Here is a 27,319-nt window from a genome sequence, read left to right as displayed (position 1 = left end):
GTTTAAAAAAAAATTAACCCTCAACGGGGCTCGAACCACTGACCCCCCCTAGAGCCACGGAGCAAAAGGCTACCGCTCTATCCTCTAGACCATCCGCTCTAATACCATGACAATTGTATTTTTTTTTACTTTATATATGCAATCCTCGTATTATCAAAAAATACAACGACAACAACATAATTCTCCAAATTATTCAATCGTTTCGCGTTGCAACGCTTTATAATTTTCAGGTTTTTAAATTGTCAAAAGATGCACATAATGGATATTTTAGAGCATGGTAAATGTTCAGTTTTACTGTTTCCTCACAAATATCATAACTTCAAGGAAAATTTGCGAATCTGAAACTTTTTTCTCTCAATTTTGTCAATTTACCAAAGGCCCATTTAAAGGAAGTTGTTTATGCAGCAGTCATTTGGTATGTGCGAGAGGTCATGCTACTACGCGTCTTCTTAATATTTATATAAAGATTGTGTTCACTGGTTGTGTTGTGTAGCATAACAGCCGTACAGGTAACACTATAAAACACTTTTCTTTTAACTGTCAACGTTTTAACTTCGCTGTTTCAATGCCATCTTAATCATGGTGATTAATGAGGACTTGCACCATACGTATAGTTTAAAGACAATTTCAATCAGAAACCAGAAACAGATAGCTGTATGTCACCACATCGACGTTAAATAACGCCATAAAATGACGTTAACGTAACCAGTGATGCGTGATAGCGTTTTCCGGAATTTACGAACGGCATCGGAAGACATCGTTCGTTTTCGCCGAAGTGACAATCCTTCAAGCAACACAGTGTCACTTGGGGATCGGCGTTTCGCCGATGTCTGACAACTTAATTGTCCCGTAGCCTTAGCCAATAAGAAATCGACTCATGTGTGCCACGTAGAAGTCAACGTATTCTTATCATATTTAACAGTCATTCATTACGACGACTTAGTAACATATGTGAGAAACGGAGATAAGTGCCACCACCGGCTTTTTGTGATCATCTTGCGCTCGTATATAGTGTGACGGCGATTTGTGCACAGGCTAAGTCCAAACGAGATTAGTTTCTTCATCAACTGAAACAGCAACTTCGAAAATTTTAATACAATAACTTCTATAACAATGGCGAATTGTTTACTTCTGTTTGCGGGATGCTTTTTGGCGGCGACGGCGTTGGTTGCTGCTGCCGACGGGGAGCTCAAGATCGAGGTCACACACGCCGTCGAGAAGTGCTCCCGGAAGACGCAGAGACACGACCTTGTGACCATGCACTACGTCGGGGCGCTGGACAACGGCACACAGTTCGATAGCACGTAAGTGACGTACGTTACAGTTCTACGTACTCGTTTCCGTCAATTTAGCATTGATGAACGCTAAAACGTCTGATCACTTATGTTAACTACGATTCTTTTCGTATGCATTGTTATAATATTTCTTATTTAGGTCTTCCTTTAAGTTTATACTGTTGATTCTTGTACTACTTTTGCCAAATGTGGTACTATGGATTCAAGAGGTACTTTTGATTAATGTTGTACTTTTGCTTAATAATTTATTATGATGCTATGAATTCGTGCGATACTTTTGATTAATGTGGTACTTTTTGGGAATATGGTCATAATGTATTATTGCGATATCTTTGCTGAATGTGTGGCTATGGGATATTGTGTTGCATACAATCACATGCAGTTAGCGCGTGAACATGGTTATCATTAGTGAAAAAACGACAAAGCATGAAGAAATTACTATCAACTTTCGTGACACATTTAACGATTACATGAGTAGCAAAATAAACGGTATGAAGTCATGATGGATATGAATTACCACACACGTTTAACGGTTCCCATGACTTTTACATAATTGCACTTGTTATAAGGTATTGGCGCATAATTATTTGATATCGCGGAATAAAGTTTCTGTTATCATTAGCAACAGTTGCGGAACGGTAACAGCTGTGACCCTTCTAACGCGAGATTATCTTGATGTTTCACAACTCTTGCAGCGATATTTATGAGAGGTTATCGTCGGTTATTAATGTGTATTTATAGGGCCATTCTATTGATTGCCTTCATACATTGATGTGTTTAAATAAGGAAGATGTAAATAACAAAAGTAGAAAAAGCTTTAACATTTACTTTGATGGCGGTGATATTAAAGGGATCTTTTCACGTATTGGTAAATTGACAACATTGAAAAAAGTTGTTACAGAATCGCAAATTTTCGTTTTAGTTATGATATTTGTGAGGAAACAGTAATACTTAACATTAACCATGGTCTGATATAGCCATTATATGAATCTTTTGACGATTTTAAAACCTTACAATTATAAAGCGTTGCAACGCGAAACAATTGAATAATTTGGACAGTTCTGTTGTCGTTGAATTTTGTGAAACTACGAAGATTGCTTATATAAAGTATAAAAAACGTCTTTCATACATACTTGGCAGGATGGGCGAGCGGTCTAATTGGTTTTTACTCCAGGACTCCGGGGGTCACTGGTTCTAGCCCTTATGCGGTCTACTTTTTTTCCTTTTATTAATTTTATTCTCGATTTTTTACTGGAGCTTTTTAGCTCCAATGTTTACATTTATCAATATAAAGCAATTAATGACAAACTTCAAAACATGCCAAAATCTGTGAAAAGGCCCCTTTAATCGTCATGCATATTAGAAGTCAAAGATATAGTGTGAAATAACAGCGTGCTAGGTCCTGCTCTGTTATGCGCTAAAAATCTCCGTCCTGCCCGTTTTTACCGATCATCACATACAAATTTTTAATTGTTGTTCTTTACTGTATTTTTGTAATCAAGTTCATGTCAAATGTAAAGAAATGCTTACAAACTTTAAAAACAAGTGTTATACTAAAAACTTCATATGAGTATGCAAATAATAAGAAAATGTTATCAGACTCGTGCGGCTTCCCATCTTGATCCTTTTTGCAGCACCTTGTACCTTTTGGTTACAATAGATCTTTCTCTAGTTTAAACATCGGTGTCGCGCCTTTTGGTTACCATAGATATTTCCCTAGTTTAAACATCGGTGTCGCGCCTTTTTGTTACCATAGATATTTCCCTAGTTTAAACATCGGTGTCGCGCCTTTTGAATACCATAGATCTTTTCCTAGTTTTAACACATCGGTGTCGCGCCATTTGGTTACCATAGATATTTCCCTAGTTTAAACATCGGTGTCGCGCCTTTTGGTTACCATAGATATTTCCTTAGTTTAAACATCGGTGTCGCGCCTTTTGGTTACTATAGATATTTCCCTAGTTTCAACATCGGTGTCGCGCCTTTTGGTTACAATAGATTTTTCCCTAGTTTAAACATCGGTGTCGCGCCTTTCGGTTACCATAGATATTTCCCTAGTTTAAACATCGGTGTCGGGCCTTTTGGTTACCATAGATATTTCCCTAGTTTAAACATCGGTGTCGCGCCTTTTGGTTGCTATAGATATTTCCCTAGTTTAAACATCGGTGTCGCGCCTTTTGGTTGCTAAAGATATTTCCCTAGTTTAAACATCGGTGTCGCGCCTTTTGGTTACAATAGATCTTTCCCTAGTCTAAACATCGGTGTCGCGCCTTTTGGTTACTATAGATATTTCCCTAGTTTAAACATCGGTGTCGCGCCTTTTGGTTACTTTAGATATTTCCCTATTTTAAACATCGGTGTCGCGCCTTTTGGTTACAATAGATATTTCCCTAGTTTAAACATCGGTGTCGCGCCTTTTGGTTACTATAGATATTTCCCTAGTTTCAACATCGGTGTCGCGCCTTTTGGTTACAATAGATTTTCCCTAGTTTAAACATCGGTGTCGCGCCTTTTGGTTACCATAGATATTTCCCTAGTTTAAACATCGGTGTCGCGCCTTTTGGTTACCATAGATATTTCCCTAGTTTAAACATCGGTGTCGCGCCTTTTGGTTGCTATAGATATTTCCCTAGTTTAAACATCGGTGTCGCGCCTTTTGGTTGCTAAAGATATTTCCCTAGTTTAAACATCGGTGTCGCGCCTTTTGGTTACAATAGATCTTTCCCTAGTCTAAACATCGGTGTCGCGCCTTTTGGTTACTATAGATATTTCCCTAGTTTAAACATCGGTGTCGCGCCTTTTGGTTACTTTAGATATTTCCCTATTTTAAACATCGGTGTCGCGCCTTTTGGTTACAATAGATATTTCCCTAGTTTAAACTGCTTTAAACTGCTACGCCCCATATATCATACACTATTTGCATTTATTAGAAGTCACCATAAAGTAATCCATCATGACTTTGTTGACTCTCCGTCAAACTTAAATACAATAAATCACGTTGAATGCATAAATGAAAAATGGCTGACCATCGTAGAAATCCCTGGGGTCAGATATATATCATCATGACCCTGATGACCGCTACCTTCGGGCGGCGTGACTTAACATGCGCGTATCACCTTGACATCTCAACGGCGTTTTAAGGCAAATTACGACTGTATGACGTTTACGTCTTATTTCGACAGTATATGAGCTACTTAACCCTTAGGCAAAAAAAAGAGAAAACAAAATCACACATCAATCACGAACAAGCATTGTTTTGGAACATTCTTAGAAAGTACAGCACTTTGAACACGACAGTCTCTTCTTAATATTAAACTATTGAGGTCGCAGTGGTGTAATTGATATGGTGTCCGCCTAGCGATCGGGAGGTCACGTGTTCGATATATGGGAGCGTTCTTTAGATGTCCACAATAGACAAAGTGTACTGGTGTATCAGAGTCACAGGAAACGGACTTGCGAGCGTTTTAAGCCTTCGGCGTTCTATGCAATCGAGCTAAATTAAATAGGTTTACACTAAACTTATATTAAAGTTTTGATAGACTCATCTGAACTTAGAGCACCTCTCTCTTCTCTCCAAACACAACATTCCTGACCCATTTATGCCTAGTGGACTCTCCCATCCTTCTAAATTGGATCAATTTATTTCCAAAATTAGGGATGTCTAGTATATTTATTTCTATATTATGACGAGACGCCGCATCATGCGGCGTCTCATCTGGGTTTACGCTGTTTGCCAAGGCCTTTTTTTCTAAACGCTGGGAATAAATGGGTTAACCATATTTTATTCTGTTACATTTGTTAGAATGAATATTGTCAAATCGTTATGCTCGTTTGTATGATTGTAAAAAGCATTTTCTCATAAATGAAATGCTATGATTAATTACTAACTTTTTTATCCGATGTTTGTAACATTTGTATTACAATAATACCGAAATGAGAAATAGCTGATGTTGTATGTTAGTTAATCGATTTTTCCGCGGTGCGGCTGTGTGACTTAACAGTTAACTGATACGGACAAATATATGGTATTGATGTATATTACTGTTTAATTTGTTTTTTACGAAAACAAAATAACGTTAGACCTCATGTCTCAAAGGTACTTGATTGATTTGGACATAAAATCTTTATTTTATTTTATCAATTTAATTATTAATTACACCACAGACTCTAGATCAATATACGCTCCGTGATTACACCAATCAACAATTAAACGAACTTAAATGTATCATTCCAAGGAAGCATGTAAACAACTAGTACACATCACATTAATTGACAATTGTTCAAAATCAAAACGAAATTCGTATGTCTTCCATGACAACATGTTCATTTGCCAGACATGACATTTTATTTCAAGACATTTACACAACTAATTAAGCATAGGCCCTGTTGCGCGACATTTAAAAAAAGCTGATTCATGTCGTATATATTACCGTAGAAGTACGATATACATTAATAAGAGAACCGACAGAACGCGTGCTTTGCATATGTGGTTATCTTAAAGAGGCTGATAGCCGATATGGACTTAAAATAACTGTTTCAGACAATCCCGAAATACCGTAATCCTGAATGAGCCTCGGTGTTTAGACTTTGCATAATACATTTTAATTTCTTTAAGCTTGACAAAATGTTTTTGAAGTTCGTCAAAATATCTTTCCATACAACGAAGAACATATTTGATAAAACTATTACAATTTATTGCACTCACTCGTCATTTCTTAACGTTGTGACAATAAAAAAACTACAATATTGGTAGCATACTCGAATACTATTTTAATAGAAGAAACAGTGGAACTATTGATAATACACTACTGCTTTTTCCCCACTGATCCAGATGGTCACCCGATCACATATCCCAACTATTGACTAAATATATGCGGACTGCACAGGCAACTGTGACGACACTTTACCCACATGCATTAAAGGGGGGCTTTTCACAGATTGTGGCATGAATCAAAGTGTGTCATTAAATGCTTTACATTTATTAATGTAAACATTGGGTCTAAAATTCTCCATTAAAAAAATAAAATAAAAAAAATAAAAAAGTTAACCTCAACAGAGCTCGAATCACTAATCCCTGGAGTATAAGTCTAACGCTTGGACCACTCGGCCATCCGTGCTCATACAATGTGTGTATAATTTTATACTTTATATAAGCAATCCTCGTAGTTTCACAAAATGTAACGACAACAACAGAAGTCTCCAAATCATTGTTTCGCGCTGCAACGCTTTATACTTTCCAGGTTTTTAAATCGTCTATAGATGGATATAATGGATATTTGAGAGCATGGTTAATGTTCAGTATTACTGTTTTCTCACAAATATCTTAACTTAAACGAAAATTTGCGAATCCGAAACATTTTTTTAATTGTGTCAATTTACCAAAACGCGATAAGGCCCCTTTTAACATCACTCTCACAGAGCAAGGCCCATATATAGCAATGTAACTCCTATTTCCAGATGGGAGCGCAACCAGCCGTTCCAGTTCCAGTTGGGGATCGGTCAGGTGATCAAGGGCTGGGAGCAGGGGCTGCTGGACATGTGCCCGGGGGAGAAACGGAAGCTCACCATCCCACCTAACCTTGCATATGGAGATAAGGGCGCCGGTAAGCAAAGTGACTTATTTTTCATATATTTCTATTAGCCTCGATCTGGAAAAACTGGGCTTAATACATTTGAGTTAAGTGTATCGCACATTATCCTGTGCAGTTCGCACAGGCTAATCAGGAACGACCCTTTCAACCTGAACTGGATTTTTGCTACGTAGTGACTTACGTTCCACGAAAAATACAATAACATAGGGAGGTGTCATCCCTGATTAACCTGTGTACATTGCACAGGCTAATCTGATACTACGCTAAACGCACATGAATTATATATTTAAATCTTATTCATCGAGTCTTTTCCATGCAAATTTATTCCATTGTAAAATATCGCCACCCTCAAACCCTCTTTTGGAGGTCGTGCTATCTTCCCTTAATTTACTTATCCGAAATTACACCCTCCAGATTTTTGACAATTAAACTCCTTGTTTGCGAGCGATATTACTTCTCTTATTCTTTACATCGTATCAGTGTTCTAGCCCTGAACACAAAAGAACAACAATCCATCTACTGCATGCAAATTCTGTGCATGATACTTAACCTTTCCCCTCAATGTCATGCGAAGCCCCCCCCCCCCCCATCCCGGCGCTCTTCCACAGCTTACACCCTCATCATAAAACGTCATCACCAATCTGTCAGGAGACAAAAAAAAACCGATTCCACTCATGTCGGATTAATTGCCATAACAGTCCTCGTCATGATATTCCCCAATCATCTGAAATTTATAACTAGGCAAAATATTCACCTTCCGAACGACCCCCACGACCCCGATGCTTATCACATTGGCTTTCTCTCTTTTGTGCGTCGCTAGGTTTAAACACCCTATTTAAAATGCGAATTATCTCCTCTTTAACACTTTAACCCCTCTACCCCAAGCGAAACTATTCCACCAAACTACACCTTCAATTAACGGTTTATTACCCTTACTGCAGACGACGCATGCCCCTACCGAGTTCCATCCTCAACTAACGGTTTACCCCATTTATTTCAGGTGACGCTATTCCCCCTGGTTCCACCCTCGTCTTCGAGGTTGAGCTTGTGCACACGGCCGACGGTCCCGTGCCCCCGAACGTCTTCAAGCAGATTGACGTCGATAAGGATGAAGTCCTTACTCATGACGAGGTAACAACGTGATCAGTTGAACAATCCTGCTTTTCGTAAAATATATAGAAGTTTTGAAATTATACCCACTGATTGCTCATGCCTAAAGACAAATAATTCACAATTTGCAAAAAAAAAGGTATATGGTAAGCAAAACCTTTTTGCTTTAACTTATATCTATAAACAGGTTGTTCTCCCCGTTAAAGGGATATTTCATGACAAATATCTCCCAAATCTCTGTGTTACATGTTGTTCTTTAAATAAAACAAAACAATATCGAATGTAGCACAACTCAACTTGATTACGAATAGGAAAGGTGTAGGTCTGTGAGCGCATGTACATAAAAAACCATTGTACATGCACTACAATATTAACATTATTGCGATTTTATTGTGATCTGACATCGACATTACAATATTAATGCGAACTGTATTGTTTTAAATAGTGGAACTACGTTTTAGACGGCAAAACAAGAAAAAAGATATCGCCTGCATATTGTACAAATAATTGATCAACATTTTGTTTCAAACCGATGTTTCAGGTTTCCAACTACTTAGTCAGTCAGGCCAAGCAGCACGGACAAACCGTGGACAAGGATTCCGAGGACCACAAGAATGTCGTGCAGACGATTTTTGACCATGAAGACCGGGACAAAGATGGAGTCATCTCGCATGACGAGTTCAGCGGACCTAAGAAGGACGAACTTTAATATGACATCGTTTTAGTGTTAATTGTTTAGATACGTAGATACGTAGTTGAATTTTAATAGGGTATTGGACGTTAGCTTTTTTAATGAATACATTGCATTAAAATTTTGTTGGGAAGACGATGCAGAGGTGTATCCGATTAAAATTGTGGTGCTAATACCGATATTTACAGCGATTTAAAATATATTTTTCGAAAACAAGACAATTTGTATTTAAAAAATACTTACCTACTGTAGATATATTTAATATGTACAGCTAAGATAAAACAGATATTATGTTTAAAGATATGTGATGCTTTTGCCGCACCAAGTAAGATGATTTCGTAATTCATGTTTAATGAAAAGCATGAATGTAGATAGTTTTGAAATTGAGTTATTTTGACGAACCAGGTATCGCTGGAAATTTGATTATGTTTATTGTTATCCATCTTATATAAAAAACTTATTTCATCAATGTGAAATTCTCATAAAACATTTTTGTTACCAAGTGGCAGAGAAATAAGTGCAATATTCGACCGTTGTTGTTAGTTTCACGCATGGGTCACTAGATTGTACATAATTTAATGATATTGAATTGAAGTTTACGAGTATTTATTGAATAATGTTTTTCTCTTATTTAAAATATAAGTGCTATGTGAGTCCGCCGATTTTTAGCCGCGGTTTAATTAGATAACAACGCTTTATTGTAATTAGCGAACGACAACTCTTCGTAAGTTAACCAGATTGTGCTTTTCGAAGTTACTTACCTTGTATATGTTAACGTTTTACTAAGAAAACATTTTTCCGAAACACAAGATCATTTAAGGTTAAATTCGTTGGAATGCTATCATTATAACAACTGTATGTTAAAAAATTGGCCCATATTGTGTTATTTGAATAATATTATTACCGACTACCCGGTAGTCATCATTTTCCATAATTAAATTTCATAAAAAAGTATATGAAATGTAGGAATTTCATTTCAGTGTCACATCGTAAGAGTTCTAGATATAAACTGTTTCATGCATCTGAAACGAATGTGCACTTTGTGAGCATGTTGAGAGGGCACCTACTTTTGCTTCAATGAAAACATCTTGCAGTTTGCACCGCTTTCTCCCAACTTTTTCCCACCCACCTTATTTTATAATTTAAATGTGTTATTCACCTATATGCGATTAATAATCAAAGACTTACTTCTAAAATATATTTTCTTTTTTCTCTGTTCCAAAGCGCTGCTTTCATTGTAAATATAATGATGGAAATATGTGTTTTATTAATTGTATCCTAGCAATACGCTTCGGTTAAGCTTTTACTTGTAAGATGCTTTAATTGCTTTTAGATTGTTGCACTTTTTTATTTCGGATGAGTTGATCTAGTCAAATTGTGTAATAACGTTGTTTGTATATTTGTTCATGAAAACATCAGTAAAATGCATCATTATTTTCGCGTAAGCTTCATATTAGATACGAAATAAAAGCTTTGCGATACTTAAAACTGGTTTTATGTTATTTTTACTTCTCCTCCTCATCCTCCTCGTCATCATCATCATCATCATCATCATCATCATCATCATCATCATTGTCGTCGTCGTAGTAGTAGTCGTCAACATCATCATCATCATTATCATCATCATCATCATCATCATTATAATTTTAATCATCTTCTTCATCTAAACATCATCACCGTAATCGTAATCATTATTATCACCGCCGCATTCACAATCATCATTATTTTCTTCTTCATCATCACCATCGCAAACGTCATCATAAGCAGCAGCAGCAGCAGATCTATGCAAAAGCACAAGACCAGCAACAAAACCGTCATATACATGGCATGAGTTATACAATTATAAGCTCTAAAATTATGTTGAATGACCGCATTTCTGACATTGTATAAGCGATCTTATGGGGTTTACACACGTTTTGAAAATGTATTTACCACTATCTAAACCCAATCCTGCGTATTATTCACTGGACATTGATTCTCCATTAAACCTGCAAATAGTACTTAATTCTGTCCCAGGAGTATAGTTTCATGTGTTGCTGTTGCAAAACACGTTAATTTCTTTATATTTCACCAGAGTATTAGTATGTACTCAAAGCATATAATAAATGATCCTATTCATGTCGTATATCCGAAAATTCAACCATGCAAAAGTGCTGTGAATCCAATTTAATAGTGTCCCTCAGCCCTTATGCACACATTGCTGTTTCTCTAAAGCATGAAATGAAGAAACCCATTACAATTATTGAATGCAGTTTAGATGACTCAATAAACGCATTTTATTGTTGGAGAATAGCTCATTTAAAAAAAAACAAATAAAATAAACTGAAAACATGTCCCTCAAATACTGTACAGATACGTTACCAAACATCAGAGTTATAATTAGTAGGGTCATGCTATTGTTATTCAGATCTGAATAACAATAGCATGACCCTACTAATTATTAAAATTATGTTTTTAATTCACATCATATCATATTTCATCATACAGAAATAAATTCTTATACTGCATGCTTTGAAAAGCAAGCACATTGTCCTAAAGGCAAAGGAGTATGTGTTATTCTTTAAAATCGGACCAGATACGTTACCATCCTTTTTTCACTATACAGCATGTATCCTCACCCAGGGACCTATACAAACAAATTTGTTTGTATGGGTCCCTGCCTCACCATTATATAGAAATTGGGTCTCGTATCTAAGTAACTTTCAAATTTATTCTTTCCAAAACTGATCAGATTTGAGAAATCTGTCAAGTATTTATGGAGCACCTGATGTGATATAATTTTTGGTAAACAGATACGTTACCGACTTTTTCTAGTTGAAACTCATTTGATAACTAATGGCGATGTCCAAGTGATTTTTTATCACATGCTATACCCTGTTTCCCATGTCATACAACCATTACATATTTTGTTATATTACACCTGTGTAATACAACATTTTAAAGCGTTTTCATTGGCTTAGTTTTCGTTTATTGACCAATCGCATTTTGTTATTTTGCTGCAATGCGTCAAATGACGTCACGAAATGTAAACAACATTCGGGATTTATCATTTATGTTTGCGTAAATATTAATTTTATTTGCTCATTTAAAAGCATGTGATACAAAAGATCTGACACTCGTTGTCATATCATACCATATTTTATTAAACGAGTTCAGGAATTTTGTTAGTAAGCGAGCCTTTGGCGAGCTTACTAACGAATTTCCTGCACGGTATGATATGACAACTCGTGCCAGATCCTATATATATCAGCAAAGATGCCACGTGTCAAGCAGAACTGCTGGATGGTGTTTTGACCAACATTTCATTTGCTGGAAGGAAATATGAATCTGCGAGAGTCTGGAATACCAGATCAATTGGAGATTTTTGCAAATTCTGTTGAAATTAGCAAATAACCATTATTTTATGTTGGATTATCCATGTGCTGTAATAAGGAAATACTATTTTAATGATATATTTATAATATGGAGAAAAATCGAATAGAAATATTCTGTAATTTTCTAATTTAAGTCTATGCCATTCTTCGTAACGTATCTGTTTCATAGTAACGCATCTGTTTAACAACAATTCCTGATTTCTAATTAGAAGCTAGGTCAAATCTGCTTTTCAAGTCTGTAAAACATGTTTTGTTATAATAAAATATCTTAGTATAAGGTCATAAATAACCGTTTTGGTATGTTTGGAGCTGAAATATGTATAAAGTATTAAAATCTATAGTAAAATGATATCCATCATTTCAGAGTTCATGCCAAAATCAAACCCTGCTTATCAAACATGTACAAAACATGCTGCTTCCGTCACATAATTGAATGGTCAAAACTGTTTGTATGTGTTTTAATATTTTTATGTTCAGAATATAACATAGATTTATATCTTACAGATAAAATAAACAGATACGTTACCGTCTCTTGTCATTGATTTAATTAGGCACTTGTGTATAAAGATCCCTGCTTATTTGTGATGTAATCCTAGTAAGGATCACCGGTAGTTTAATCAGCTAATATGCATTGCATTGATAAATATTGGGTTTGGAATAAATAAACCTAATCAATAAGAATCACTTTTTAGTACAAGTTCATAGCCTGTATTGAACTTAAAATATGTCATTCAAAATGTCTTATGGAGCTTCACGATAACAATATTTAAGTACTAATTTTTCTTGTGAGAATGTGAATCAGTCGTTAAATCATGAACACTATTGCTGTAATCAATATAGACCTTCAAAAAAAACTTAACGTATGTAACGTATATGTTCTGCATAAAACTAGAGTTAATGGCAACTTCAACATGAGTAAAGAGAATTTAAGTTAAAGGTTAGGTGAACCAGTATGTTTTCAATGTTATACATACATTGAACTTCCGTGAAAAATTCGTTTCGGGGCGTACGTGCATACTTCAGTTTTGAGCTCTGCTTCATTTTAATGTGCTGGTTTAGTGGAGAATCAATGTGGACTGTTGATCAGCAGACGATTAATTGCATCTATAGTATGCACAAAGTGTTACGATTGATCCACTCGTGCGTGAATGTCCGAGTTTATTTACAGGTCATCGCTGCGTCTTCGCGACTACCTTACGTGCTGAACCACTCTGGACCCAACCATAATGTGTCAACAAACGATCTTAGTGACGTCACCATCTATGTATAGAATGGACCAAACCTTGTACGCAACACCAGTAGTGCGTTCAGTTACAGCGAACGTTCGCTATAGTTCGCGAACCGTCGCGAACGTTCGCTATTGAACGCTCGGTTCGCAGCGAACGTTCGCGAACCGAAGCGAACCCTCTCGGGAGGTAGTTCGCTAGCGAAACCAAGATGGCGGACATATAAGCTGTCGTTGTTGTTCAGTGTAACTTCGATATTTTTTTCTATTTTTGTAGTACATAGAATGAATTGAATTATAAACAAAGTGTATAGGAGGTTTTGGGGATTCCGATAATGACGTCAAGTTTGCGCGTGCACAAATTTTGGCCGTCAACACTGCGGCCATTCTGCTATTGTTTGCGTTTGATGAACCGCATCGTGATAAGGTTTCAATCATATTCGCGATCCTTTTTAAGAACAACAAAATACTCAGAAATTGAAATTCTTTCAGATTAAATAGAATCCAATGAACGAACACAAATAATGACGAAAACAAACAACAATTTGATTGATTTTATGTAATCAACATAAAGAAACTGATTTGAACCTATATGTCTGTAAAAAACTTACCTTGTTACAGATTAACTACATCCTCTTGATACATGTAAATGTTTTATTTAATTGTTCACACCAATGTTGACACTCTTTATTTCAGCATTTTTAACCACCCAGTGTTTAATTGCCCCTTTGTTATTCACAAACCGATTATCTCGATATGATCGGATACTGTCCAGACAATTACTAAGAAAACAGGGTGTCATAAACCCAGGGACCTATACTTGTATATCTCTGTATGGGGTCATAGACCGCATGTGTCTGGTCATTAAACACGATTTATGATACCTCCATGTCATCTATTGGCATGTCAAGCCAAAAGCTTTACAGTTGCTTTAATAAAATATTTGAACATATTTTAAGAACAGACGTACATTTGTCCGAAATGGATCAACAGGAATTATTAAGTATATATATATATATTAGCCAGTTTAAACCAGAGACCTACGTCTCTGTTTAAACATAACAATAAAGTGTTTAATAATAACAATACATTAAAAATATTGTGGAAATTTACTGCTACACAATTAACGTATTTAACGGGTACTTGCAAATATAACGTTTAAATATCGTGCGTTACTGCAGTGTTCGAAACATCATCGTGAAAGCAAGCAATCGCGTTTGATCATAATATGGATATAAAATGCTTGGGTAAAATAAGTGTATAGATTTATGGTATAATAAAATGCCAGAATTGTATCGCTCATTATCACTACAAAAGAGTTTTCAATATACATATACATTCAAAGACAGTTCAATTCGCAAAATATGCATGTGTTTTTTTCCATTTGAATGCTAAAATTTATTAATATTTTCATTAAATGTAAACGAAACGAAAATTCATTCAATGTAAAAGAAAATTACAACTACATTTGAAGATTGTAATGTATTGCGCTATTTTAGGGCTTTATTTTATAACTGATTCAATGCACCTCTTAAACTAAATTTCGATCGCTAATGAAAAATAACACTCGCATCCACACCACTTATAATTATAATAAAACTATTATAGGTTTTATTATTTTTGAAATATCTTTTATTTAAGTCTTAATCTAAAAAAGAATACGTAGTGTTTATAGTTTTGTATTATGAAATTGTCAGTTATTTAATCTTCCGACGACCTTTCCTCTGATACAATGTTGTTATTCGCGATTTCCTCCATCAAAATATTAATAAATTTTCTGGGAGCCGCCATCTTGAAACGTTCGCGCCGAACTTATCGTTCAATAAGACCGAATCGGAAACGAACGATCATTGGCGAACGTTCGCTGTAACTGAACGCACTACGTGTGTTTCAGAGTTTATTTACAGGTCCTACTGGCCTCTTCACGAGGTTACGGTAGCCCGACCTGCCCCTGTGACCTCTCAGGAGAAAAAGATTAATTTTAGAGTCAAAGTAGGTCAAATTTACCCCGGTTTCCCGGGTATTCGCCAAATACTTTAATTTTTAAAAGAGTTTGTTGCACGTTGGCCAATGAGACCTTAATGTGCTAGCTACCTAAAGGTGGTGATGAGGAGCGGATCCCGCCGAGTGTCCCGCACATTACTAATGTACAAGACACTCAACGCGATCCACAACCCAACACCACCCGGTACATAGGACCCGGAACACACACACGTATCGCTCTCACACCCCCACTCATTACGGGTGGCGCGTATGAGAGCGCCACGCCCGTGCGTTCCGGGTTCCTTGGTGGTGATGTGTATGGTTGTGTATAGTGTGTGGTATGTGATTGTTGTGCATTTGTCTGGAGCGGAAGAGGAGGTGTCTGTCAGTAATTTACGGTCGTCGGTCAGTCGTGAAGGGTTGTATATTGTTGCAGTTCCCAGATCGCAGAACCCGCCGCCCCGCACAAGCGAACCCACGCCGAGCGAGCCCGAGCCCCCCCTCGCGCCCGCATACTGCCCCGGCCCGAGCACCCAACCGCTGAGGACCCCCGAGACAAGCACCCTCATCCACCCACTTGCTGCGCGCGACAACAAATCAGTCGAGAACCAACCATGGAGCCATCCAAAGCCCTATCCAGAGTCACCATCGTTCCTTCCCACCCGCCTGCCAAACATCCAGACCGTGTATCAAGCTGGGATGTATTAATTTTGCTGTTATGTTGTATTTGCTTTTATAATTGGATGGGTAAAGTAAATAAATGATCTAAAAACTCCGTTGATATATCGTATGATTTATATGTTTGATGTTACTTTGTAAAACTCATGGTATTATAGATTATGTCCTGTGCTCTAGCTTTCATTTACCCAAGTGTGGTTGTTGTGCTCTCCGCCCCATGAGAGGTGTTAGTGGGGGTTCGAGCAGGATACAGGAAACGCCCCGATTCCAGAGGCGCCCCTGGTTCTTTTAAGTGCCCGGTGTATAGCACCGATACACTGCACCCCCGTTTAACGTCCCTCGCGGAGGACATATTAGTACATAGTGTTAGTATTGGTGTTTATATACATGTGTAGTTCTGCTGTTTTGTGCCATAGCTTGCGGTAACGTGGGCTCTCTCTGTTGTTATTTGGTATGTAGTTTGGATGTTATTGCGTAGGGTAGGCTAGTTTTTGAAAGATCATGTATACGATGATAGAAGAAGGGGACTATGTTTGTTTGATTGGGCCGAGATGACTAGTTCGTTGGGGGCAGACAATCTTTTTGTAAATTCTTTCTTATTGATGAGTTAAGTGTCTTGTGAGACTGTGGTGTTGTAAGGGCCAGACTAGTTTTGATAGGTCATTTATTTGATGAAAGAAGAGAGGGGCTGAGTTTGAGTAAATTTGGTATTAGGGAGAGCGCACACGTTAGTGTTTCTGGTTATACAAGCAAAGACAGCATTCCTATGTGTTTGTGTAATATGCCAGGTTTAGTATTGTGGTCTGGTCTAGGGCATGTCGAGCTAAGGGCTCGAGCTGGCTACATAGGAGCATATAAAGGTTAGTGTACCAATGAACTGCAAACAGTAATTCTTTTCAGTATTTTTCAAGAGGGACGGCATTTAGCGTTTCTCGCTGAGGACATATTAGTATATAGTGTTAGTAATGGTACATATAGAGATCTGCTGCCTTGTGTCATATGTTATAGTAGCTTGGGCACTCTCTGTTGCTTTTTTTTGGTTAATGGTTGTATGTTGATTTGAGGGTCAGACTAGATTTTTGACAGATCATGTATTAGATGATAGAAGAGAGGGACTGAGTGTGTGTAAATGGACCAAGATGACTATTTTGTTTTGTGGGCTTTGACAATTTCGAGATTTTCTTTCTTCTTTCTGAGGTGATTGCCTGTGTCACTGTGGTGTTGTGAGGGCCAAACTTTGTTTTTGATAGATCATTTATTTGATGATAGAAGAGATGGGCTGTGGTTATGGTAGTTTGGTATTAGGAGAGTGAGCGCTTTACTGGTTCGGGTTATGTATGATATCAGAGGCAGCAGTTCTATGTGCTATTGTGGCTATTTCAATGGTATGTAAATAAATGGATTGCAATGAGTTATTCTATCTATACACTGAGAAACAAATATACTAATTATCATCACTTTTCTTTTTTTTGTAATCTTGGGTGGGTCGTGTCGACAGAGCCGCAGTGCGAGGAGGGGGCGCCTCACCACCCCAGCCGACACGCTCCATCCAACATTTTTTGTTTTTTAATATAATGCATATATAAAATGGTTGTGATATCTACATTTAAAGGGGTTGTACTGAAGGTTTCTCTATTGAGTTACCTGAGTGCGCACTTGATGCGGCTTCCGTCTCTGTGCGGAAGTGTAGTGTCTGCGTGCTTACCCCACTACCGTCGTCGTCGGCTGCTGCGTGCTGGGTGCAGCGACAAAAATTTAAAATACCGAGGACCAGCACAGGGGGGGGGGAGGGTCTCGCGGAACCCGGATACTGTTAGCCCGATTTTTTGGTTTACAAAGGGGGGGGGGATTTTAGATTTGTCCATATCTTTACATAGTGGTTACAGATGTTCGTTTTTATTTTTATCAAGCGTACCTATCCGTCATTGATTCTGGTAGCGTGCCCTTAGCGTTAAGTTGCGTTTTTGTTGTACGGTCGCGGTTGTTAACGAGACAGGCGGTCGATATATTACATGATTTGGTTGACAGTTATATTCGGTACCGTAATCCCTTCCGTCGTTTTAGTAAGAGAGTGTTGTTGATGTTTTACTGGGTAGCTTGTCAGCCCTTGCCCGTCCGTGGCGTCGTCACAGGGCACAGACCAGGGGGCCCCACTGACATACAGGTGTGACCCGTTGGCTATGCCCTGCGACGAATAACTATAGGTCGGTTGTCATATCCGCGTTATGCTCAGGCCGTGATAATACCGTAGGTTCACTCAATGCGGGCCCGGGCGAGCAGCCCCAGTGACATACGGAAGTGACCGTCGTCCGTGCCCGCACAGAGGGTCCCCTTATGGCTATAGTCCACGGACGGGGTCCGGCAGACAGGGTAGATGATATGTAGTTACCTAAATGTGTTTTTAGTCCGGCACCGGTACGCGCTTTATTCGCACATTTGTAAGTTACGCGATTTGTTTATACGCATATTTTTGCTATTTCGGATAGGCCTAAGGAATATATTTTATGCAAGAAGACTCTGGATAGTTAGTATGCCCTACTGTATCGATTTAATTTATAGATTAAGTGCAGGTATGCATCTAGTTTTACCCTTAATTTTGTTTTTAATGCGATTTTCCTTATATCTTGCTTTTGCAAGGGAGATAATAGAAATACTCAAAGTTCGTAAAAATAGTCCTTTCCGTTCATATTTATGTTTGTTTTGCAATATATATGGGAATTAAACCTTAAGTTACTATTAGTATGGGGACGAAGAGATATTGTTACGGATATATTATGTCTGTATAATATCTTGGGATAAATCAATACATATATATACTATTATAATACCCACTCCCCTGCGGCGTCTCCCGCACCAACGCGGCGTCCCACTCGGGTCTACTGTTTAATACTTAGTTTGTTAGAGAAACAATTTATCTAGTGTATTTATATTGTAATATTTATAATATTTAGATTGTTAAGGAAACAATGTATCTTGTGTATTTAACTTGTAATATTTATATTTTATTTTAATAAGGCATGCGCAGTGGAAGCTCGCTTATCGGAGTATTTTAACTGTTTGTCTAGTATGCGATGTAATTATTGTATTTATATTTTATTGAGATATCCCGTATCCCGCAAAAATTTAAAAACATGTTGTCGTATAACTGATCCGATCTTGTTCGGGGGCATTAACAGTAGGCTGCGATCAATTATAACAGAAATATTGTTATATGCTGCTATTATACCTGCACTTAGTTCTACTCTTTGGGCCGCGTGTTGAGGGCATATGAAGAACAAATGTTCGAAGGTGTCTGGGACACTGCATTTGGGGCACAGAACAGTTTCGTAGCTATCACCGTGTAACCTAGTCACCCCTAAGCGCATACGTGTATATGCCCTATCTTCTTGCTTAATGGGGCTATAGATATGGATCTTATGGCTGGGGTTAGTGATAAGTGGTAAATCATGCTCAGTGCAGTATTTTGACCATTTGAGGTCCTGTTCATTGTACGCTTTTTGGTTTATAATGGCTATAATTTCGCGTGTGCTGGGTTTTAGCTCAGAGAGTAGGCCGTCTTGGGATCCTAACTTGGCAAGTTTATCTGCGTATTCATTGCCCGGGATGCCTACATGACTAGGTATCCAAATAAGTTTAAGAGATATGTTTTTATTAGTCAGTTTTGTGATACCTTTTAGAGCTGCGTATATCAAATCTGGTCGCGTTTTCGAGGATCCTGCGTGTAGTGCTTGCAATGCGCTAAGAGAGTCGGTAAGAATCGCGTAGTTAGTCTGTTCGTGCGTGTTAAGCGTGTTAAGCCACCTTACTGCGTCATTAATTATTGCTAGCTCGCAGGCAAATATGGAGAGTTCTTTTTTAAGTTTTAATCTGTTGTGGTGGATAATGACATTTTGAGGGTTGTATACTACGTACGCAGCGCCGGCTAATTTTAAATCCTCGTTTTTACTGCCGTCTGTGAAAATCTGTGTGTACCCGCCGTATGTATTATTTATGTAATTTAAGGCTATGGTTGCGCTATTGGAGTCGATTTCGGATTTTTTAATCAGTGTTGATAGATGAAAGTCGATGTCGGGTTTTACTATTTCACTAAGGCTGTAGTAGGTAGGTGGTTGGAGTTCAATTTCGTTAATTTTATAGTATAAATTAAGCGCTCGGACATTTTGCGCGTACGGGACTCCAATGCGACTTTTAGGTTTACGGTAGGCCGGGTCTTCGGTGACCTTTGAGTTGATCGGTAGGTTGTTTTCCATAGGATTAGTGCGCGCGTAATACTTCATTTGATTTATTTGCCTTTGATGGTCCAGGTCAAGCATTCCACACTCGAGATGGATAAGAACGGTGCTTGTGGTTTTACGTGTGCCCGTGATTATTTTGAGTGCCGTGTTTTGGATAACTTGTAGTTTTTTTAGTAGTGTATCGCTGGCTGAGTTATATGCTATGCTTCCGTAATTTATCTTTGCCCAGATAGTGGCTTTGTAAATACTCATCAGTGCTTTCTTGTCTGTGCCCCAGTTATTTTTTTGAATGCATTTGAGAAAATTAAGATCTTTCTGGCAGCGCACTGTTAATTTGAGGATGTGTTCTTCCCATGTTAGGTATTTATCAAATGTCATTCCTAGGAAAGTAATTTTGTCGAGGTACGGAAGCGGAGCGCCACATAGTCTTAATTGCGGAAGTTCTGAGATTTTTTTAGAAGTTGCTTTGGATGCGCGGTTAGAAAAAACAATTGCTTGAGTTTTTGAGGGATTAATTTGAAAGCCGTATGATGCACTCCAAGTTTCTATGGCAGTCAGTGCGTTTTGAATTGTATCAATTGCTAGTTTAGGCGACCATGAGGTAGTCCATATGGCACTGTCATCTACAAAGAGGGAAAGATCAATTAGGTCTGTTTTATTTTGTGCATTATGTTTATGAATCGTGCGTTCTAGCGAATTCATTGTAACGGAAAATAATATGGGGGAGAGGACACTTCCCTGGGGGCAGCCGTTTGTTGTGTCGACCGTTTCGGAGGTCGCGTCATGTAGTCTTACTTTTATTTTCCGCGTTGTGAGGAAGGCTGCGAGCCATTTGAGCATGGTGCCCTCTATACCTAATGTATGTAACATATAGATCGCATGTTCATTCCATAATTTATCGAACGCGGCAGTGAGATCTAAGAAAACAGCTGCTACCGATTGGCCTAGATTTTGAGCTCTTCTGATGTCGGCTTCGAGGCGCACTATATGATCTTCGCACGAGTGGTGGGCTCTACACCCTGATTGATTTTTCGAAATTAGGTTGTGTTTTTCAAGATAAGCGCATAATCGAGGTTTAATCATTTTTTGCATTAGTTTTGTAAACGTTGATGTTAACGAGATCGGCCGGTATGAGGCTGGAGATTCTTTGGGTTTGTTAGGTTTGAGGATCGGTATAATTGTTGCCTCATGCCATTCATCCGGGAGGGTGCCTTCGGCCCATGATTTATTGTATAAGGCAAGGAGCTCTTGTTTTGCAGAGAGAGGGAGTTGCTTCAGTATTTTGTAATGTATATTATCATCACCTGGCGCGCCGTTTTTACAAGTCAGTAAGGCTGTTTCTAGTTCGAATAAGCTAAAAGGCGAATTGTATTTGTGAGTTTTGGTCTGTGTATGAGATTCGAGCCATTCTGGAAATTCGTTTTTAGTTTTAAGTTTTCGCGCTATGAAGGCTCGCGAGTAGCCTTTGTCACTGCTTACCGTTTGGTAGTGGCGTACTAAGGCCGTAGCTTTATCTGCGTTTGTTACAAGTATTTCATTATTGATGCGGAATATCGGAGTTATAGGAGGCGGTCTGCCTTGCATACGGTGTACTTGAGACCAAAGTTCTTTGCTAGTGGTTTTATACGAGAGATTGTTACAGAACTCGTTCCAGCTATCTAGTTTTGCTTTTTTAATTACTTGTTTTACCTTAGCGCGCACAGGTGGTTAGCGTGTGGCTATGCTATTAATTAGTGAAAACATCATTTTGAATGATAAATAATCATATTATAACGAAAAATTAACTTTTCTGAAAAAAAATATTTCACTATCAAATATATATATAACAAGGTATGCAACTCAAAATCAGCCCAAAACGGGGTGCATCGCTTTGAACAGCAATATCTTCATCAATTTTGCAGCGATTTTCACGATTTCGGTCTTATTCAACGCAGAAATGAATTTCCTTTCTGGAAATGTATATGTCTTGCAATATTTTTACAAATGCTGGGTCAACTTTTAAGAAATAACACGATACACAACACGCATGACCCAGTTGACAGTGATCATGCTGTCTTTAAGACTGAAATCTTCACGGAGTAAAGGGCAACTTCCCTATAAAGTTCATGTAGTTCGATACCATAATTCAATAAAACGTATGAAAAAACATTATTACCGCTCTTGTCGTTACATTCTGCATCAAGACTAACTGTCCAGCGCCGTTTGAAACCTTTGTTTACATACATTTCAACTAACTGACATTTTAAACATACGAGTGATTTCATTGGTCCAATGCGGAGGTGTGTCTTTACAACTGGAGATTTCATTCATAAAGAATACATGATCACTGTCAACTGGGTCATGCGTGTTGTGTATCGTGTTATTTCTTAAAAGTTGACCCAGCATTTGTAAAAATATTGCAAGACATATGCATTTCCAGAAAGGAAATTCATTTCTGCGTTGAATAAGACCGAGATCGTGAAAATCGCTGCAAAATTGATGAAGATATGGCTGTTCAAAGCGATGCACCCCGTTTTGGGCTGATTTTGAGTTGCATACCTTGTTATATATATATTTGATAGTGAAATTTTTTTTTTTCAGAAAAGTTAATTTTTCGTTATAATATGATTATTTATCATTCAAAATGATGTTTTCACTAATTAATATCATAGCCACACGCTAACCACCTGTGTTAGCGCGGGCTTCTTTAAGTTTTTCATACTTGGGGCCCGTTCTGATTCTGATGCATTTTTTCCTGCATTTTTCTCGGTATTTAATAGCGGTTTCACATTCCTCGTTCCACCAAGGTACTGAGCGTTTAATTTTTTTAGGTTTTTTGTTGGCTATAGGAATAGAATTGTCTAGCGCTGTCGTGAGTTTATTTAGATAGGAATGGAAGTGAGTGTTAGAGTCAGTATTATCTTTGTTGGGCAGAAATTCGTTATTGCATTGAACTTTAAAGTTATTCCATTGATCAGGTGTAGCCTTATGGATTTTCCACTTATGTTGTATTGACGGAAGGGTGTGTTCAATTTTCAGTTTTAAATTCACCACGATAGGGAGATGGTCGCTACCAAATGAATTGTCGAGTACATTAAAGTCGCTTATCGCTTGTAATTTAGCTGATATAAGGGCGAGATCGATCGCGCTGTCGGAATGGCCGGCGCGGTCGGCTAGTCTCGTGACCTGCCCGTCGTTTAAGAAATTGAGGCTTGTGTTATTTAGTAATTTTAATAGATTTTCCGCATGATCATCACATCGCGGATCGCCCTCGGGGTTCCAGCAAGGGTGTTTGAGGTTAAAATCGCCAATGATAATATTGTTTTGTCTATGGTCTAGTGAGTGAAAAATTTTTGAGTAGTTTTTTAGAGTATTTTCTACAGTTTGAGCGTAGACACATTGGATACGAAAGGACAGGTTTTTATCGAGGTAGAGTGTGATAGCACACGACTCAATCGGGCAATCCTGGTTAATCTTAATTTCAGTAAATGGGATTCCCAATTTTACATATATAGCTACCCCCGTGGCCGTTGCCTTTTTCCCTTCTATTGATCTCACGGGTTCTTGGTATCCTTTTAATTGAACTTGTTTATTTTTGCTTCTAAAGTTTGTTTCTTGGATGCATACAACATGTATCTCATTATTATTTACATAGTTTTGGAGCTCATATAATTTGTTATTGGTTTCATGACAGCCAACCCCTCGGGCGTTCCACGACATTACGGTTAGATTTGACGTAATATTAGGTGCTGTCGTAGCCATTGAGGGGCTTGTATTGGGAGATTGCACAAGCTTAAGTTATTCTATTAATATAGACCGTACGCGTGACGGAAGTATATCGGGAACGGCGGCGCGAGCGCTTGCCTTTTGTGCTGGCTATGTCGCATGATGATAGGATTCGGGCGGTATCGGTTCAAATTAAGTTTTTTCCTATGGATGTGTAGAGGCGAGCTCTCATTGTTTTTAGGTTGCCAGTTGTGACGTTGGAATTGTGTGCGTAGTGGTGTTTGTTGTTGTTGTTTGGGGGTGACTGGGTTGTTAGCGTTAATGGTTGGTTTGTGGGTTTTTGCTTGCTGTGATTGTTGTTGTTGTGTGGGAGGAGGATTCATAACCTGTTTTGGTTTTGTGGGTTGAACGGGCGTTGGTGATGGTTGCACGGGCGGTGTTGGTTTGATGTTTAGTTGCTCAGCCTCTTTTTCAGGGAATTTATTTTTGAGAATAGTTAGTATTTCAGCTTCAGATTTACCTACAAGTTGTTTAGCAATTTGTTCTAGATTAGGGCGCTGATTTGTTGTAGACATGTTATTAAGGTAGTTGTTAGTAAGTCGAAGGTTTTTGTTGTTAATAGTGGTTTGGTACTTGAGGTACACTGGGCACCCCTTATACGCCGCGCTGTGGCCTCCACCACAGTTTGCGCACTTCTTGTGTTCCTTGATGTGCACGACGCGTGCGAGTGGTTACCCGCGCAGTGAGGGCATTTCGCATTGTTTTTGCAAACGTGCGATGCATGGCCGAACATCTGACACTTAAAGCACCGTAGGCTGGCGAATAGTGCGGGCTTAACGTTGTGGCCTAGGATGTTGGTTGGCGCGTTTTCGGATTTAAACGTAACTGTTATAAATTTGTTTCTTGCTCCACTATGGACGGCCTCTACGTTAGGTTTAGATTTTAGTTCATTCTTTAGTTTCTCGATGTTCGCATTTAGGGGGACATGAATTATGCCTTTGCCTAGTTTTGGTTGTTCGGTCAGTTTAAAGTCGTAGTTACCATAGGAGAATTGATGTGCTTTATTGATCGCGTCTTTTCTTATTTTAAATAGCAGTCCGGCTTTAACTTCCTTAAGCGGTTTGGTTTGTTCTGATCCAACGAACTTCACAAAAGCATCACCAATTGCCTTGGCCTTGTTGCGCGGGAAGATCGCTGCGACAGTGCCAAGGCAGAGGGTGAGCCATATTGCCTGTCCAGGGTCATAGTTGTTGGATTGCCTAGTGGACTGAGGCCTGGGAGATTTATTAGGTACATTCACCGGCTTGTCATTGAGGGTTTGATTGACCTTTGAGGGGGTAGAGTTTGTCTGATGCGTCGCGTCATTTGTTATCAGAGTGGCAATGAACTGGGGAGAGTTAGGGATAGAATCAGGGATGGTATCCGGGCTTGGGTCCGAGTTACGCGTGACGTGTTGATTGGGGGTCAGGGGTTCCTTAGGGGTCAACGTGACTGTGTAAGGAGTACCCGTCTCCGAATCTATTGAGAGGTCACCGGCGCGGAAAGAAGATTTTTGAATCTTTGGAGTCACCATTAACGTAGCGGTTATATTGGCATACGTTTTCATTGTTAACGTTTTTGTGACACGTTGCATTTTTCCCTTGTGGGTTGGTCTTATTAGTACACGAACTACGTTGTATTATCGGCGGTTTAAGTCTGTACTTCTAAACTTTAAAGTAGGTCACCTATATTGGAGCGCGCGGACGTGATGGAGATACCGGCAGGTGCGCGGTTGTATTAAACTGGTATGTTACTGGCGTGCTAATGAGGTAAACTAAGAAAAGTAATAACCCAAGTTAGTTTCTGGTACAGTCAATGTACTACTACCTAAGACTAGTTTAACTGTTTAGCTGTTGAGAAAAAGGATTAGTTCAATGGATTAAAGGTGGTAAAAGTGGTAAATAATGTTAGATTTGGCACTTGACAAGACTTACTACTTCCGCGACCCTTCTTTGTTCTCAAAATCCACCCACTTTATCACACTTAAGGGAGATTAAACCACTAATTAAATCACTGATATCTTATTTAATTTTCCTCTATTAATCCCTGTAATTGCTTATGGTTCACTAGTCCACTGATTAAGTAATTTCTGACAGATTTGTTCCTAAAGACTCTGTTGAAAAGTAGAAAAAGAAAGAAAACTATGATCCTATTGATTTGAATAATTCTTATCTTCCCTTAATTTCCTAACACTGATTCACTTTGGAGCTTATTGCTGTTAGAGCACTATCCCCGAAGTAGGACTTCAGAGGATAGACCCTGACTTAAGGTTGAGCTTGTTACGAGATTTTCTAAGACTCTAAGTTGAAGAACACGGTTGTAAGATAAAAATATTTAAGCTAATCCAATAATCCGATTAACGCAAGAAACACGTCCGTTCGCCACGAGATTAACGATCCGAAAGATGAAAAAAAAAAAAAAAAAAAAAAAAAAAAAAAAATGAAGATGAAAAAAAAAAAAAAAAAAAAAAAAATGAACTGAACGCACTACAGTAGTGTCTATTTTTATATGAGGATATCCGGAAACTGGGAAAACATCAAATAGCATGCTACTTTTGTAGACTATGCAAATTTTGGCGTTAACTTGATGATTTTTTTAGAAAACTTTCGTGAGAAACGGAAAGGGCCCTTGATATCTCCGGAAAGAACGGAAAACATCCTTTTTATCATTTTAAATTAAGCTATTATAAGAGTGTTAAACACATATGTATTACTGACTTAATATGTACGCGCGTATTGATTAAAAACTGTACGTTATTATACCACCGTTTTCCAGTAAAGTTTCTTTACCGGAATCATACTTTAAGTCTGTCTGTCTGTCTGTGTGTCTGTCTGTCTGTCTGTCTGTCTGTCTGTAGACATAAACTGTTCCACCGGCGATCTCCAACAGTTTTCAACAAAAATAACAATCCCCGTTCCAACAGACAGGCATTGTTCTTAATGACATACGGCGGCCGGGAAGAATATTTTTAGTCACTGTTGTGAAATATGCAAGTAACTTAATTATATTCTATTCAAGTAAAAGTAATGATAAATTGGAATGACAACACACTATTTAAATCTGGGACGATTGAACTTTACCGGTACGCAACACTTAACATCAAACCGCGTACCCTAACCATAACCCTTAACACCTTACACATAACAACTAACGCAACATCTTTTTTATCCTATATATTTCCGTAGTAACGGGGGCTACTCCCCCCAAACCCCCGCTTTGTCGATAGTGGTAAACAACTGCGTACCGGTAAAGTTCAATCTAGCTAGGTTGAAGTTACATTGACACAAGCTCTACACATTTCAATTTAAAAAAAATATGAAAAAAGTTGTTTTATGACATATTGATAGTGTTAAAGTGACTTGGCCACGCGCCCAATACCTGTGCTCAGGCCTT

General features: G+C 38.3%; 1 protein-coding gene across 1 annotated transcript; it reads left to right on the top strand.

The window, feature by feature from the left end:
• Positions 1-818: 818 nt before the first annotated feature.
• LOC127848395 (uncharacterized) lies at positions 819-10,175 on the top strand. The gene is made up of 4 exons (XM_052380846.1): positions 819-1,304; positions 6,753-6,898; positions 7,887-8,017; positions 8,538-10,175. The coding sequence occupies exons 1-4, from the start codon at positions 1,114-1,116 to the stop codon at positions 8,703-8,705; spliced, it is 636 nt and encodes a 211-aa protein (XP_052236806.1). The 5' UTR covers positions 819-1,113; the 3' UTR covers positions 8,706-10,175.
• The last annotated feature ends 17,144 nt before the right edge of the window (positions 10,176-27,319 follow it).

Source organism: Dreissena polymorpha, chromosome 10 (assembly GCF_020536995.1).
Source record: "Dreissena polymorpha isolate Duluth1 chromosome 10, UMN_Dpol_1.0, whole genome shotgun sequence".
In the NCBI taxonomy this organism is placed as follows: Eukaryota; Metazoa; Mollusca; class Bivalvia; order Myida; family Dreissenidae; genus Dreissena; species Dreissena polymorpha.
Note: the sequence above shows the minus strand (reverse complement) of the source record. Positions and strands in the feature narration are given on the sequence as shown.

What these genes read in the sequence shown, in the direction of transcription:
- LOC127848395 (XM_052380846.1), top strand. Translation starts at nt 1,114, where the DNA reads ATGGCGAATTGTTTACTTCTGTTTGCGGGATGCTTTTTGGCGGCGACG. An exon ending in GGCACACAGTTCGATAGCAC is followed by an intron (nt 1,305 to 6,752) that starts GTAAGTGACGTA and finishes TCCTATTTCCAG; the next exon opens with ATGGGAGCGCAACCAGCCGT. An exon ending in ATATGGAGATAAGGGCGCCG is followed by an intron (nt 6,899 to 7,886) that starts GTAAGCAAAGTG and finishes CATTTATTTCAG; the next exon opens with GTGACGCTATTCCCCCTGGT.